The sequence below is a fragment of the Enhydra lutris genome, unplaced genomic scaffold (genome assembly GCF_002288905.1).
Source record: "Enhydra lutris kenyoni isolate GAN:26980312 unplaced genomic scaffold, ASM228890v2 scaffoldscaffold111, whole genome shotgun sequence".
Lineage (NCBI taxonomy): Eukaryota > Metazoa > Chordata > Mammalia > Carnivora > Mustelidae > Enhydra > Enhydra lutris.
This window is the reverse complement of record NW_019154195.1, coordinates 115,826-130,957: the sequence shown is the minus strand read 5'-3', so window position 1 is coordinate 130,957 and position 15,132 is coordinate 115,826. Positions and strand designations below refer to the sequence as shown.

The 15,132-nt window shown below is 61.5% G+C and overlaps 1 protein-coding gene across 2 annotated transcripts; it reads left to right on the top strand.

Moving 5' to 3' along the window:
• Window positions 1-10: 10 nt before the first annotated feature.
• LOC111139556 (pre-mRNA processing factor 31) lies at window positions 11-14,828 on the top strand. 2 transcript variants are annotated; one of them, XM_022491868.1, is made up of 14 exons: window positions 11-151; window positions 2,398-2,582; window positions 2,681-2,741; window positions 4,698-4,781; window positions 5,328-5,425; window positions 6,343-6,449; window positions 7,790-7,959; window positions 9,761-9,918; window positions 11,094-11,183; window positions 12,161-12,288; window positions 12,367-12,439; window positions 12,988-13,116; window positions 13,208-13,306; window positions 14,429-14,828. In XM_022491868.1, the coding sequence occupies exons 2-14, from the start codon at window positions 2,406-2,408 to the stop codon at window positions 14,552-14,554; spliced, it is 1,500 nt and encodes a 499-aa protein (XP_022347576.1). In that variant the 5' UTR covers window positions 11-151; window positions 2,398-2,405; the 3' UTR covers window positions 14,555-14,828. The 2 variants fall into 2 exon arrangements, with proteins under 2 accessions (XP_022347576.1, XP_022347577.1); XM_022491869.1 differs by lacking the exon at window positions 11-151 and adding an exon at window positions 587-809.
• Window positions 14,829-15,132: the final 304 nt, after the last annotated feature.

The window sequence follows — 15,132 nt, the reverse complement described above, 5'->3', positions numbered from 1 at the left end:
TGTTCCAAAGGCGGCCGAGAATGACACGGGGCGGGAGCCAATCAGAGCGCGCCTTTGCCGCGACGCCGGCGCGAGTCAGACGTCATCAGTGAGCGTCGAGGGCTGTTCGGAAGCGACTTTCCCTAGAAACCGTCGTGCGAGGCGGGGAGAGGTGCGTTGTGAGGGAGACGGGGCGAGGGCGGGAGGCTGGACTCCGGGGTCCGGGGGCGGGCGTGTGCAGGGAGAGAGGCAGGGCTTAGTAGGTTGGTTACGCGGAGGTCCTCTGTGCTCTGCAGCGTCCGGGCGCTGGCGGCTCCCTGCCGCTCAGCGCCGTGCCCGGTGCCTCGGAGACCGGCTTAGTCGGGTAATGATTATGTAATTACACCGGCCCGGACGCGCGGGGTGCCGGGCTGCGTCCCGTCTGCAGCGGGAACGCGGGAGGGAGCTGAGGGCCGCGGAGGGCGAGGGGGCGAGGGGCGTCCCGGCGGCGGCGCGGCCGGAGAGGCGGGCTGGCCTGCGGCGGGCTGGTCGCGGGCACGGCGAGCGGTGAGCCAAGGGGGCGCGGCGCCTGTTCCTGCGGAAATGTCCCCCGAACCGGGAAGACGCGCGTTTGAAAGTGTTAGAAGTCCGGACGGCCTTAAGTGTCGGGACGAACGAAAGGGCTCCGAGATGTGTTAACAGCGGGATGGGGTCTGGTCCGGGGCTCAGAGACGCACGCGGCGGGAAGCAGTGTTTGTGCCCCTGAGGGACGAGCAAATCACTCAGAGACCTGGAGAAAGCGTGATGTGGCCGGCGTAAGGACTAGATCGAGCCCTTCCCTCGCTCAGCAGGTGATTTTTCGGTACCAGCCACAGTGTAGACGTTCCGTTAGATGTGAGGATGTAGCTGTGAGCAGACAGATGCGCCGCCCAGGTCGGCTGACCGTTGAGTGGAAACAGACAGGACAGCACAGACACCAAGTGTTACGTGTATGGGGAGCGCCCTATATTCTGTAAGGAAGAGGGGCGCCTGGGTGGCTCCGTCCATTAAGCGTCTGCCTTCGCTTCAGGTCATGATCCCAGGGTTCTGGGATCGAACCAGGTATCCCGCATCCCGCTCCCTGCTCAGAGGGGAGTCTGCTTCTCCCTCTGCCCCTACCCCTTTGTGCTCGCTCTGCTCTCAAATAAGTACAAAAGTAAATAAAGACAGCTTTTCTTGTGCAGAGAAAGTGAGGAGGCGAGTTTCAGAGAAGGGCACACGTGAGACCACGCAGGTGCGTTAAAGAGAAGTCAGTAAAGAGGATACTGCCTCGAAGGGAGGGAGGAGGGTGTGAGGGGAAACTGATCTCATAGGGACAGCTGGGCACCCAGGGGTCCCAAGCTCCCACTTCAAGGGCCAAATCCGTCCTGTAACCTTTCAGGTTCGGCCTGTGCCGTGTGTGGTGGTCTGGAGGGTTTTAGTTTTAGTTAAATTATCCATTTGAATAATTACGAGGCAACATTGAAACTAAGAGATTCTACATAAAAATTCGGAATTCCTTGAAAAAAGAAAAAACCTGGCACCATGCAACTGATGGTCCCCCTCGCAAAGCAAGTCCATAGGTGTGCGTCAGCTGCGCGTTTACATTGGCCGGGAGTTCTCTGCTCTCCCTGTTGCCCAGCCCCCCGCGGGCTTCACTCCACAAATCACCCACGCGAAGTCTCTGTTTTTACACTTCAAGAGAGGGCGGTGTAGAAGAGTAGGAAGTGAGGAATGGGGTTTGTTTTTATGAAAAATGGAAAAGAACAGGAAGGAGGACAGTTTTCTCATTTAAAAAAAAAGTTAAGAGAGCCAGGAGGATGGTAGGTTTGTACCTTGTTGAGTAGTCCTTCTCATTCTTTGCCATTTCATGGGACTCAGGGAAAATACTCATTTTGTCCAGCCCCTGGAGTCGACGAGGAGGCTGCTCACGGCCAGAGGGGGTCAGGCTGGGGGCTCTTGACGTTTAGGCCGCACCTGGTTGCCCTGACGGCTGGGGAGATCAGTATTTTAGGACATCTGTCATTCATTTAGGGCCCAACGGTTTGGGGAAGGGGTCTCTGGTATAGGACAAAAAAGGGTCTGAGGCAAGGTTCCCATCTCATCAAGGGGAGGATGTAAATTTTTTAAGTCTTAGTGAGGTGGTGGTGTGTGGGGCATCCTGTTGTCTTTTCCAGCGAGGTGTGAGAACAGTGAGTGGTGTGAGCTGGTGTGAGCTGTGACCGGAGACCACCTGCTTCTGGGAGGTTTGCTCACGGAGCGGTTTGGTAGTGACTGAGCACCTGTGATGTGCCAGGCACCGGCGCTGAAGAAAAAGCGCATGAAAATGCTTGTGGTGTCGATCCAGGAAGGACCAGGCCCTTCTGAGGGGGGAGAAGCCCTTCTCATTAATGAGGGGGACCCTGCTCTCCTTCCCCATAGGCCTCAGCATGTCCCTGGCAGATGAGCTCCTGGCTGACCTTGAGGAGGCGGCAGAGGAGGAGGAAGGAGGAAGCTATGGGGAGGAAGAAGAGGAGCCCGCAATCGAAGATGTGCAGGAGGAGACGCAGCTGGATCTTTCCGGGGACTCGGTCAAGAGCATCGCCAAGCTGTGGGACAGCAAGATGGTGAGCCGGCTGCAAAGAGAAGCTGCGGGGAGGGGTGATGTGTGCAGTCGCTCTGCCTCCTCCCAGTCCCGAGTTCCGACTCTGTCTTCCCTGAGCAGTTTGCCGAGATCATGATGAAGATCGAGGAGTATATCAGCAAGCAGGCGGAGGCTTCGGAAGGTACCTCCCCCCCCCCCCCCCCCGCCCTCACCCGCCCAGCCCCGGGCTCTCTCGCAGCGCACAGCTTCGAAAGTTCAGTCTCTCGCTCTCTCGGCCACTTGGAGAGCCCACGTCTCCATCCCAGGGCAGGCTTCTCCCCGAGACGGCGTCATGCTGTAAGGCCGACACTCCTTAAGTCCGTGTTCGGTGCCGAGCGCTTGCCCGCGGCTTGGGGCTCACCTTCCGGGGTCCTCGCGCCTGGTTAAGGGTCCCGCCACATCCGTACACCACTTGTTCTGTTGTTTTCTTCAAGTCAGCGTAGTCTTTTCCTTCAGTTTGCCTGAGAGGGGGCGTCATTGCTACCGTGAGCGGAGAACTGGTGTCATTTGGTAAACAGAGAGTAGCCCTCTGATGTGCAGTTATCAGCCCGTCAGCTGTGGGGGACCTGGGTTGTGTCTGGAGCACTCGGCCCGGCTCTGGGCGCTGCTCCTGTTGCCGCCCGTTCTTGAGGGGGTGGAGCTCCGGGCTGGAATTTGTTCGCAGATGTTGTGGGCACAGCCGCGGTGTGGTCAGAGCAGAGTCCCGGGCAGACCTGCTCTTTCCTTCCTTACTTTAAAGCTTTTGTGAGGTGCCCCGCGGCAGGCCCGTGTGGGCACCGGGTGCCCTGGGGAATCCGCCCAGCTCTCTGCTCTCAGAACGCTCGGGATCTGGCAAAGCAGACAGCCTGGGTCTGGACAGTTGTGGGCAGTGCCTGCTGGGGTAGGGGGAGTGCGGGACACGAGCTGCTAGGTGGGGGCTGACCCTGCCTCAGAGGCTAGGAAGAGCTGATCGCTGAAACGGGCTTCGAAGCATGAATACACACCCCAGGCCAAGAGCAGTGGCCGTGTGCCCTGGTGAAGGAGCTGTGTGTGCAGAGCCTCACTTGTCTGGAGTGGCAGAGGCGGAGGCCCGAGAGCTGTGGGGAGCGGAGGAAGGGACACTCCCTGATGTCGAGTCAGGCTTCAGGTTAAGTCAGACCTGACCCCACCTGGTGTCTGGTCGTGGAGGTGGACACGGAGCATCTCCGGTCCGGGTGGCGGCTGTGTCTAACCGGATGTGGCCAGAGTGCCCCGGGAGCACGGAGGAGAGGCCCCTGAAGGGAGGGAAGGACCTGAGGTGCCTTCGGGACGCAGAGACGTCTGAACCGTCAGGGTCACAACGGGGCCCCGGGGCCAGATCTCAGCTCTGTTGCGTGCTGGCTCTGTGGCATCAGGCCGCGTCCCTCCGTTTCTCTCTCTGCTCACTGGTAACACCAGCCTCCCTAGGCGGTTGTGGGAGATCAGGGCAGTACCCGTAAGGCTGCAGGGACAGCGGCACACGCGGTAAGTCATGTGTTTCAGCCACTGTGCCTGCGGCGCCCTCAGTGTCCTCATCGTTATGACTGTTGTGAAAACCTGGAGAGGAACTTCTCGAGACAGGTGAGGAAGGGATGTGCCAGCGAGTGGGAACAGCATATGCAGAGGCCCAGAGGAGAGCGAAGCAGTGCTGAGTGCCCGGGCACTACAGCCCTCCCCGGCTGGCCTGTGATAAGACGGGGCATCTCGAGAGCGAGGGGCTGGGACGGTGCCGAGGCCATCGGAGGGAGAGACTGCAAAGCCAGACAGTCAGCAAATAGCCAGGCACTGTGCTGGGCACCGGGGCCGTAGCCGTGGGAGACACGCAGTACCTGTCCTCACAGGGCTTCCTTTCTGGGGGGCTTAACCCTCCACCTGAGTGGATGGGGAGCCCCCGGAGGGGTTAGTCCTGGAGTGCGATGGGGTCATGTCTCGACTGGCCTGGAGGGTAGCGATGGGAGGTGGGCCGACAGGGAAGCCCCGCTCCAGGTTTTGTCCTCAGCCCCCGGCTCCCCTCTAGCCACACGCCGCTGCCCCCTGACTCCCCCAGCTGTGGGAGCCTAGATACACACTCACCCACCCAGGCGGTTTGTTGTCCTCACAGTGATGGGACCGGTCGAGGCGGCCCCCGAATACCGGGTCATCGTGGACGCGAACAACCTGACCGTGGAGATTGAGAATGAACTGAGTGAGTTCTGGGAGGACGAGCAGACACGGCCCCGTGTGGTGTCCCTCACCTCCTCCTCCCATCCCCAAGGAGGGGACAAACAGGATCCTGCTGGCCTTCCCCGGGGTCCTGCCCCCAAACTCCTCATATTAGTTCAAGTCCAGGTTCAGCTGCTGTAACGGAGCAGCCTGAATAAGAAGGAAGCGTGCTTTCCTCTCATGCAAGAGTCTAGATCAGGCTCTTTCTGTCTTGTTGACCTGCCACCTGTGTCAGGCCACAGGATGACTGTCTACTTCCAGCCATCACCTCCACATCCTCACCAGCAGAATGGAGGAGGGCACAGTTCTTTAAGGGGGTGATGTGGAAATTGCACGTGTCACTTGGGATCACATCTCGTAGACCAGAATGATCTCATGTGGCCACATCTAGCAGAACGGGCTGCTGGGTATCCGTGAGCCCAGCTGAATTCAGGGGTTTGGTTGCCAGAGGAGGGAGCGGGGATTGGTGCTGGGGACAGCCAGCAGAGTCTGCCTGCTCTCAGATATCTGCCTTCCCCGTGTGCCTTAGACATCATCCACAAGTTCATCCGGGATAAGTACTCAAAGCGCTTCCCTGAACTGGAGTCTCTGGTCCCCAACGCACTGGATTACATCCGCACGGTCAAGGTGAGCGGAGAGAGGTCAGGACTCAGGAGGAACTGAGTCCCCTGGATCGCCTCTCATGTGAAGGTGGGAGGTGGGGCAGAGAGCAGGTGAAGGGCCCAGAGTGAGGCTGCCCGAGCCTCAGCTGCCTTCCTCGTTCTCTTGAGGCCTAGAGATACTGGAGGGGATGGGTGGTGGGTCATCTGCTCCAGGCTTCCCAGCAAGAGACGGATGGAGCCTGGAAAGGATGTCCTCGGGACTCTGCCCTACCTCCAGTGCCACCGCTTCCCTGGATGGGTCTCCCAGGAAGGTCTGCGAGCTGCTAGAGGAGAGGAAGCAGGGAGGAAGATGAGGGGGTCCCTCGTGCCACCAGCAGTGGTTGGAGCTGGTGGCATTTGAGTCGAGATCTGAAGGTTGATGCAGGGGTAGCTGTGCAGAGATCTGGGGGGAGAGGTCACGAGTACCAAGACCCTGGGGTGGTCACAAGCCCTGCTGTGTTCAGGAAGGAGGAAGTGACCGGCAAAGTTGATGAGGTCGGGTCCCATGTGACCCCAAGGCTGTGGGCCTTCTGGGGAAGCCACGAGAGGGTCAGGTGCTAGTGAGGGCAGGGACGGCAGTGAGGAGTCTCCTGCGTGAGGCTAGCAGAAGGTGCGGATGGTCGGGGGGCCTCCGCGCAGTGAGGCGGTGTGGTCAGATTGGCTGCCTCCGTTGATGCAGGCGGCGGGTCCGCCTGCGCCGAGTTTCTGAGCGGCCACGCAGGGCAGATGCTGCTGATGCTCTGAGCAGTGAAGTCCCTGGGACTGGGAGGCGCAGGCACCCTGTGTATAGTCCCTAGCTGTCCCTGTGTCCGCAGAAGAGACCCAGATGTGTGCAGGAGCAAGAGAGGTTCTAGGGCCTCCCTGAGTCTCTGCGCCTCTCCTCTGTTGCCTTCTCACCTCTAGGAGCTGGGCAACAGCCTGGACAAGTGCAAGAACAACGAGAACCTACAGCAGATCCTGACCAACGCCACCATCATGGTCGTTAGCGTGACCGCCTCCACCACCCAGGGGTGCGTGCATGGGGGGGGGAAGTCACCGGGGCCCCTCAGGCCCATCTAGTGGCCGATGAAGATCTTGAGATCCCAGTGGCACAGGTGTCCGTCTCAAGAGGATGGGTCATTTCTGTTCCTCACGTGTTTGACGAGGGCCCGCTGTAAGCCAGGCACCGGGCTGGGCCCAGGGATGCTCGGTCAGCGAGGGGCCTGTCGTCGGGACCGGCGAGGCAGAGGGCAAACCCACAGTAGAAGCATTTGTCTCTGGCACACCATCCCTTGCTGGAATGGAGGGGTCTGTGAAGGCAGGGACTTTGTGTTGGCCCCTTGGTCTCTACCTTCCCCTCTGGCATCTGTGCCCACAAGGAGGAAATGTCTGTAACCCCAGAGCAGAGTCCAGAGGCATGGAGACCTCCTCCCTTGGGCTGCCATTCTGCTCATTGAGCAAATGCTGACTGAGCACTGAGCGCTGTTCTGAGGGCAGAGATGAGAGAACTCAGCAGAGCAGAGGCTGCCCTGCCCACGCTCCCGTCTGTGGGGAAGCAGGTGCACACGCAGGTCGAAGGCTGGCGGGCGAGTGTCAGAATGCACACGGGGTGCCGAGGGGCATGGAGCACAAGACGAGAGGGATCTGTCCTCCTGGGCGTGGCTTCCTGGAGGAGGTGACGACGCAGCCACAGGCAGGGACCAAGCTCTCCGGTGGGAGAGCAAGTGGGCTCCTAGCTTGCCACTGCTGGGGGCAGCCGTGAGCATCAGCCCACGGGGCCGTGGTTGCAGGGGCCTGCGGCCGGCTCCATGGTCCCTCCTTTATGCGGCTTACAGCAGATGGGGTGAGGGAGGGAGGCTGGGTCTGGTTACCAGCTCTGTGGCTTCAGGCCAGTCCCTTCACCATCTGGGCCTCGGGTCCCTTCTCAGTAAAATGACAGCAATAACAGCCCCTCTTTGTGGTTTCCTGCCATAAGTACTCGCCCAACATCTTCTGTGTGCCAGGGATGCGCTGGGCATGCTGCTGAGGGCCACACAGCTGTGGGGTCCCTCTCCTGGGGCCAGCTGGTCTGGCACAGAAGTGGGCGGGACACGGAGAGGCCTTACAGAGGCGTCGTTGGTCAGCAGTGGGCTTCGGTGGCCGGCAAGGCTGAGACCTGAAGGATGGGGAGGAGCTGGCAGGGGCACGTGGGCAGGCAAGGCCCAGGCTGGCAAGGTGCCCCCTGAAAACCAAGATTCCCAGCAGCCCTTGCTTCCAGGCCTCAGGGCTGTTGGCTGTGCACACAGCTGGGGGGACATGGGCTCCTGTGCCAGGCAGACAGGACACCCGGCGAGGGCCAGGGTCCGACCAGCCGCATCGCTCACCACCGCAGGCAGCAGCTGTCGGAGGAGGAGCTGGAGCGGCTGGAGGAGGCCTGCGACATGGCGCTCGAGCTGAACGCCTCTAAGCACCGCATCTACGAGTACGTGGAGTCTCGGATGTCCTTCATCGCGCCCAACCTCTCCATCATCATCGGGGCGTCCACGGCCGCCAAGATCATGGGTGAGGCCCGGGGCAGAGTGCGGACACAGGGCTGTTCTCGAACGATGCAACCTTGGGGAAGCCTCGTCCCTCCTTTACAAGATGGGGCATCTGGCCCGGGCCCTCAGCACGGGGTCCCCCTTGCCCTCGCCCCTGTCACCCCTCCTAGAGGTCGCAGAGGTCAGCTGCCCTGCTCTTCCTGCAGACACGCGGGGACGGGTTGGTAGCCCTGAGCTGGGCTGGACTGGACAGGCTGGAGGAGGAGGGAGCGTGGCTGCTAGAGAGGCTGCCCCCTCGGCTGGCACATCCCGCAGCTCCCGGTTCCGCAGACGCCTGGGCTGCCCGGCGCTGGCAGCGTCAGCTCTCGGGGCCTCGGTCTCACCCGCGAGATGGGGACCGCTGTCCTGACCATGTGTCAGGAGTGAGGTGGGCGCTCCTTGACCCCCTCAGAGCGCCGTCTCGGGCTCCTCGCGCCTTCAGCCGTGAGAGTCTTCAGGGGAGCTGCGTGCAGCAGTGGTGCGGCTCTGCTCCGGCTGCCCTAACGAGCACCGCGGGCGGGGCGGGCAGGGGCTGAGCTCCCAGGTTCGCTGTCACATGGTCCCCGAGGCTGGGAGGCCGGGAGCAGCATGTCAGCAGGCTGGGCCCCACGGAGGCCTCTCTCCTCGGCTTGTTTGTGGCCAGCGGCTCCCGTGGCCTCCTCTCTGCGTGTCTGTGTCCTCCGCTCTTCTTCCGAGGACACTGGTCGTGCTGGATCAGGGCCCATCTGCTGACGTCCTTCCACTTTAATCACCTCTTTCAAGGCCTGTTTCCAAACATGGTCCCGTTCTACGGTACCGGGCGCAGGGCTTCGACGTAGGAATCTGGGCCATAGCTCAGGCTTGGGTGGCCGGCGTGTGCAGCGTTGCAGGGTAGGAAGGAGCAGAAGTTTCAGGGCAAGATAAACTCAGGTGTGGGTCCTCCTTCCCTCCTCACTGACCTCACATCTTTGGGCAGGTGACGGCATGTGCCTCGGTTTCCCCAGGTGTGATGGGGCTTTGCTACTGTCCTACGAGTGCTGGGCAGAAATCAGGGTGTCAGCCAGGCCCTGCGTTCCTTTGTGTTTGCGAGCTCCTAGAGAGGGGGCCGCTCCCGGCCTTCTCCAGCTTCTAGAGGCTGCTGCATCCCCCGTCTTAAAGTCTCCTGTCTCACCTCCCTGTGACTCTCTGCCTTTCTCTTCCCCTTACCCCGTCTCAGGGTCCTTCACATGATCGTATCTGCAAAGGGCTGCAGGTTGTGCAGATTGAATCAGAGTGTGTGTGTGTGTGTGTGTGTGTCAGCGGGGGGTGTGTGGGGGCCCGTCCCTGTGCGGGAGGCATGTGTTTGATGACACAGTCAACCTCGTCCTTGAAAACACCCAGCGCAGGGCCTGGCGTGCAGCAGACCCCCATCAGAGGCGGCATTTCTAGCTGCAGTTTCCCTGCCCCCAGCCTGCAGACGTGCTCACGGGAACCCGGGATGATTGATGCCAGGCCCGTCCTCCGGGTGTCCCCCGGGTGTCCTCCGGGTGTCCCCCGGGTGCTGGCAGCTGGTGGGAGACATACAGAGCTCTGCAGACTCAGGGGGCGGGTTACTGTTGGGCTGACTCCTTGCTGTGCATCCTCAGGCTGGTGGTTTCACCTCTCTGAGCCTCCTCCATATCCTCCCTCTAAAACGGGATTTGTCAGCCCTCCCCAGAAGGGCCAACTCAGGAATTCAACCAGAAACACATACAGAGGCACGCAGCACGCTGTGAGCCCTCAAATAAACACCCTGGGCTGCTTTGACATCCTCCCTCTGGTTGCAGGGGTGGCGGGGGGCCTAACCAACCTCTCCAAGATGCCGGCCTGTAACATCATGCTGCTTGGGGCCCAGCGAAAGACGCTGTCCGGCTTCTCGTCCACGTCCGTGCTGCCACACACCGGTTACATCTACCACAGCGACATTGTGCAATCTCTGCCCCCGGTGAGTCCCCTCCGTCCCCCACGTGGCTCCCCGTGGAGCTTCCGCCGTGCCAGACGCAACCTCGGCTCCTCAGTTCCCACTGGTCAGAGCTGGGGACCGTGGTCAGGAGCTCAGACGACAGGGTCACACGGAGCATCAGAACGAGGACGCTGGAACCGATGTGTCAGGGTTGGGTTCTAGAGCTCCACTTAACAGGGCAAGAGGCATGAGCTCTGTGCCTCAGTGTCCTTGTCTGTCAAATGGGAACAGAGCCTGCCTCGTGGGGTTGGGATTAGGACTGCTACAGATGGAACTCTTTCAGGCCCCACTTGCATGTAACAAACAGTGTCAGCATTAGCTTGCAAGTGGCAGGGGTCCCCAAACCGTCCTCAGGTTCAGTAACCCCCTAGAGGGACGAACGGACTCCAGGTCGACCCACCTGGGCTTGCGGTCGTGAGAGGACAGACATCAGCCAGGGGAGGAAGCGCGTGGGGCAGGGCCTGACGGCGCCCCCCACCGCACTCCCAGTTGTCCTCTCCCTGCCAGGACACGTCACTCCTGGCCTGCACACCTGACCGCGCGCAGGGACACCTGCCCCCAGAGAGGCCTGGCTGAGCCTCGAAGTCCGGAGTCTCCACTGGGGCTCACTTGTGCAGACGTGACCGGGTAGCCCGGGTGGCTAAGCTGGGCTCCAGGTTGAGACCCCGTCGCCCAAAAACCCCATCTCCAATCCCATGGTTGGCCTCTGCCTTGTCCGAGGCCCCCAGGCCAGCGGAGCTCACTGCCCAGGGGCCGAGGACCGAGGGCTGGCCTCAGGGCAGGGTTATAGGCACTCACTGCTAACCTCGTTATCGCTACCAACTAGATGTGTGGCTGGGGGTGTACGTGCACCATCTTTGTGTGTCTCAGAACGTGGGCCGCCGACCTTTCTGCTGCACAGGTGGATGTTTTCTGTCTTCATCACTGTTTTTAGCATGTGACCGTCTTCTACCTGCAGTAAGGTGGCTGTCTCTGCAGACGGCTTCTGGCTGTTCATAATGAGCCTGGGGAGAGAAAACCGTGATGGTGCTGATTTGGTGCCATAACGCGCTATTACGGTGACATGTGGTGGGAATGGTGGTAGCTGGGGTTTGGGGAAAGCTCGGTGCTGGCAAAGGGAGCCTCCCGTCAGGTCTGCCCCCTCTCTGCTGCTTCAGGATCTCCGGCGGAAGGCGGCCCGGCTGGTGGCCGCCAAGTGCACGCTGGCAGCCCGTGTGGACAGTTTCCATGAGAGCACGGAAGGGAAGGTGAGGCGCGGGCAGGCGTCCATCTCTGTGGGTCTGTCTGTCTACCAGCCTTGTCGCGGCGCAGTTGACTTGTCTTCCTTGGCGGACTGGCTCCATGAAAGTGGGTGTGTTTTCTGTCTCGTACGTTGGCGTTCAGACACCCAGCCTGACACAGCGTTCAGGCTTTGTCTCTCTCCCCCTCCCCGCCTTCTCCCTCACCCTTTCTCTTTCCCTCTCAACCACGGGTCGAGGTGCTGGGGGGACAGCAGTGAGCCGCTCGGACCACAGCCCTGCCTCGGTGGCATTCACATTCCGGCCGGGGGCGGGGTGAGGAGACGGGGGACATCTGTGGTATGTCCAGGGTGCTGCGCAAATGCTGAGATGGGATCAGAGGGTCCTGGGCTGGTGAGGGAGAGTGGGTGCTGGGTTAACCAGGATGTCAGGGAGGGCCTCTCTGGAAAGGTGAAGGTCATGTACTCAAGTGAAGGTAACACGCAAGTCAGGCGAGTGTTTGGGGAAAGAGTCCCAGGAAGAGGAAACAGCCAGTGCAAAGGCCCTGGGCCTGGCACACAGCAAGCTTGGAAGAGAAGGCCTTGGGAGGGGGCAGGTCATGCGGAGCCTATGGCCCCGGAGAGAGCTCCGTTATCAGCAGAGGTGCTGATGGGGGCCGATCTCGGGTCTTTCCAGAAGAAAAAGCCCAGTGGAACAGAAACCACAGAGGTGAGGCTCCCAGGTGACCCCCTTTGGCCACCTGTGCAGGCCAGGGCTGAAGGCTGGGGAGGAGACACAGGCATTGCGTTTGGCCCTGTTGCATTTGGGGGGCTGCTCGTATGTCCCCATCACCCATCAAGGAGGTAGTCATGTGAGGGGTGCAGGGAGAGGTCTGAGCCCGAGACCTAAACCCCGACAGAGGATAGGGCCCCCAGGCTTGGGAACGGGCATCACACTGTGGCCGAGGGCAGGGCAAGGCCCTGATGGGACGCTTCTGCCCTCCCCAGGTGGGCTACGAACTGAAGGACGAGATTGAGCGGAAGTTCGACAAGTGGCAGGAGCCGCCGCCTGTGAAGCAGGTGAAGCCGCTGCCTGCGCCCCTTGACGGGCAGCGCAAGAAACGAGGCGGCCGCAGGTGGGCCCTCAGGAGCGCGGGGGGCGGGGGGGGGGGGCTCACGCCCGGCTGACCCGGCTGACCCTGCTGCCCACCCAGGTACCGCAAGATGAAGGAGCGGCTGGGACTGACCGAGATCCGGAAGCAGGCCAACCGCATGAGCTTCGGAGAGGTCAGGCCCTTCATCCTGGCTCCCCTTTCACGCTCTTCCTCTCTGCCGGGCGCCACCCCACCTCCAGCCTCTCCCCACATCCGTGCCCCCCGCAGGGACCAATGTAGCACTCAGCGCTGGCCCTGTCCCTCCCCCCAGCCTTGCCCTTGTGCGTGCGCGTCCCCAGGCTTCCCTGCGCGGTCAGTCTCGCGGAGCGTCCTCCTGCCGATCCTGCAAGAACGCGCTCAGATGCCGTTTCACTGGCAAATTGGCTTTCCATGGCAGAGCCCCACACGTGTGCACGCGCATGCACACGCGCGCGCGGAGCCACACGCGGCCCCTCTCATGCACACGCGCGCGTGGAGCCACGCGCGGCCCCTCTCGTGCACACGCGCGCGCGGAGCCACGCGCGGCCCCTCTCGTGCACACGTGCGCGCGGAGCCACGCGCAGCCCCTCTCGGCTGCCTGCTCGGGTGACAGGACCGTGCTCACTGGGCCCCAGCAGGCACCCGAATTGGGTGACCGCCTGGGCGTCTGGTGAACCCTGGGATGCCGTCCTCTCCTGCCAGATTGAGGAGGACGCCTACCAAGAGGACCTGGGCTTCAGCCTGGGCCATCTGGGCAAGTCGGGCAGCGGGCGGGTACGGCAGACACAGGTGAACGAGGCCACCAAAGCCAGGATCTCCAAGACACTGCAGGTACGGGCCTGGCTGGGGTGAGCCCAGGGTGGGGGAGCTCCGGGGGGAGAGCCTGGGCCCAGCCCAACCCTCCCGTCCACTCCCCCCACAGCGGACCCTGCAGAAGCAGAGCGTGGTGTATGGCGGGAAGTCCACCATCCGCGACCGCTCCTCGGGGACCGCCTCCAGCGTGGCCTTCACCCCGCTCCAGGTACTGGGCACCGCAGTCAGGGGCCCGGGTCTAGGCTGGCTCCTCCTGGCTTTCTGAGCGGCCCTGAGCAAAGCCCTCTCTGGGCTCCGGTTTCTTTGTCCCTGAGGCGGGCACACGGAGTTCCTCATTGGGCTGTTGTGGCTGGCGTTTCAGGGAAGACCCTGGAAGGCAGAGCGCGGTTCCTGGTGCTCAGGCTCATGGGGACAGAAGGGAAACGTGCCTGCAAGCACAGGCTGGCTTTAGGATCAGGCTGGGACTGCGGGTGACCAGTTGTTCCCTGTGACCTGGAGCTGGCTCAGCACCTCCCGGAGGTGCTGGGTGGTAGGGACAACCTAAGGGTTGAAACTAAGAAAGGTCATAGCTAGCTGGCTGGGACGGGGAGGTCCCACCGAGCCACCGATGCACTGGGTGGAGCCGCTGCGTCTGTCCGTCTCTCGGCTCCCCTGAGGAGGGCCAGCGTGTCCCATGTGAGCTCATTTGCCCCATGAGCAAGGGTGTACTGAGCTACAAGCGCCGTTGCAGGCGCTGGGGATAGAGCCGCAAGCACGAGATGGGAAGTCTTGCCCTCTTGGAGCTTGTGGTGTGGCAGCGGCTGGAAGTAAGATACAGAACCTGCTGGCAGGTGGGAAGTGCGTGGAGGGAAAAGGGAGTGGGAGCGCGGTGGCTGGTTGGAGCCACCCGGGGAGGCCTCAGTGAGGAGGTGAGAACTAGCAGGGAAGATACTGGGAATGTTGCCAGCTAGCGTGGGTCTGCGTCACCAGTGGTGTTGCTATGGTTTGTACTAGGGCCACAGGCAAGTCACTTAGCTTTCCTACTTGGGAACCAAACGGGGTCAGCTGTTTTGAAACACTGGTATTTTTAAAATCACCTGGATGACTTGTTAAAAATTCAGATGCCCAGGTCCTCCCCACTCTCCCCCAATCCCAGACCCCTGGAGTCAGAATCTCCCAGGTTTGGGGCGGTGGCAGTTTGGTGAGCGGTCATCTGTTCTCACATCGCCCTGGAGCCCAAGGACAACTGAGAAGGGCTCCTGGACATTTCACCTTCTTTCTCGGGGTGGGCGAGCCTTGTCAGGGGCCGGCCCGTCTCCCCACCCCATCATCACCTCCTGTACCTGCCCAGGGCCTGGAGATTGTGAACCCGCAAGCAGCCGAGAAGAAGGTGGCTGAGGCCAACCAGAAGTATTTCTCCAGCATGGCGGAGTTCCTCAAGGTCAAGGGCGAGAAGAGCGGCATCATGTCCACCTAAGGGGCTGCGCCCTGGGGGGCTGACCCTGAAGCTGCGCAGGCCCTGCCCTTCTGAAGGGATCCCGGTCAGGATAGGGCTGGGAGGGTCGGTCCTCAGCCCGGTGCCAGGACTGTTCGGGGCGGCTTGGGAGGAGGCCCGGCTCCCCAAGCACCAAGACTGCTCCCCACTGCAGAGCAGCAGAGCCAGTCTTCATCTTGCCTCATCGTTTGTATTTTAACTAGGAAGGGAGGTACTTCTGGAAAAAGTGCAATTAAAAGCACATTATCAGGTTCTGTCCCTGGGAAGTGATCATTTGTCAAACGTGTGACTGGAGGAGTCAGAGCTGTGGGGGTTGGGGGCACAGATCCAGGTGGCATCTGGGCCTGTCCCTGGTCTTTCACTTCCCTGTCACGGATCCCAGGAAGAGCAGAGCCCTCTCTGTCTCCAGCCCGCCTGGAGAACGTCATGTGTTCTAACACCCAAGGGATGCGGCTGCTGAAAGCCCCAGCTTTGTGAACAGGCCGGCCTGGGCAGCTGTGGTGTCAGGTGAGCGGCCTCGCCTTTCCAAGCCTCCACCCCGACACGGGGCCACCTGCGAT

Excerpts from the sequence above, each read along its gene's own strand:
- LOC111139556 (XM_022491868.1), top strand. The coding sequence starts at position 2,406 with ATGTCCCTGGCAGATGAGCTCCTGGCTGACCTTGAGGAGGCGGCAGAG. Across the intron at positions 9,919-11,093 it reads TTGTGCAATCTCTGCCCCCG|GATCTCCGGCGGAAGGCGGC; the intron begins GTGAGTCCCCTC and ends CTGCTGCTTCAG. Across the intron at positions 13,307-14,428 it reads TGGCCTTCACCCCGCTCCAG|GGCCTGGAGATTGTGAACCC; the intron begins GTACTGGGCACC and ends GTACCTGCCCAG.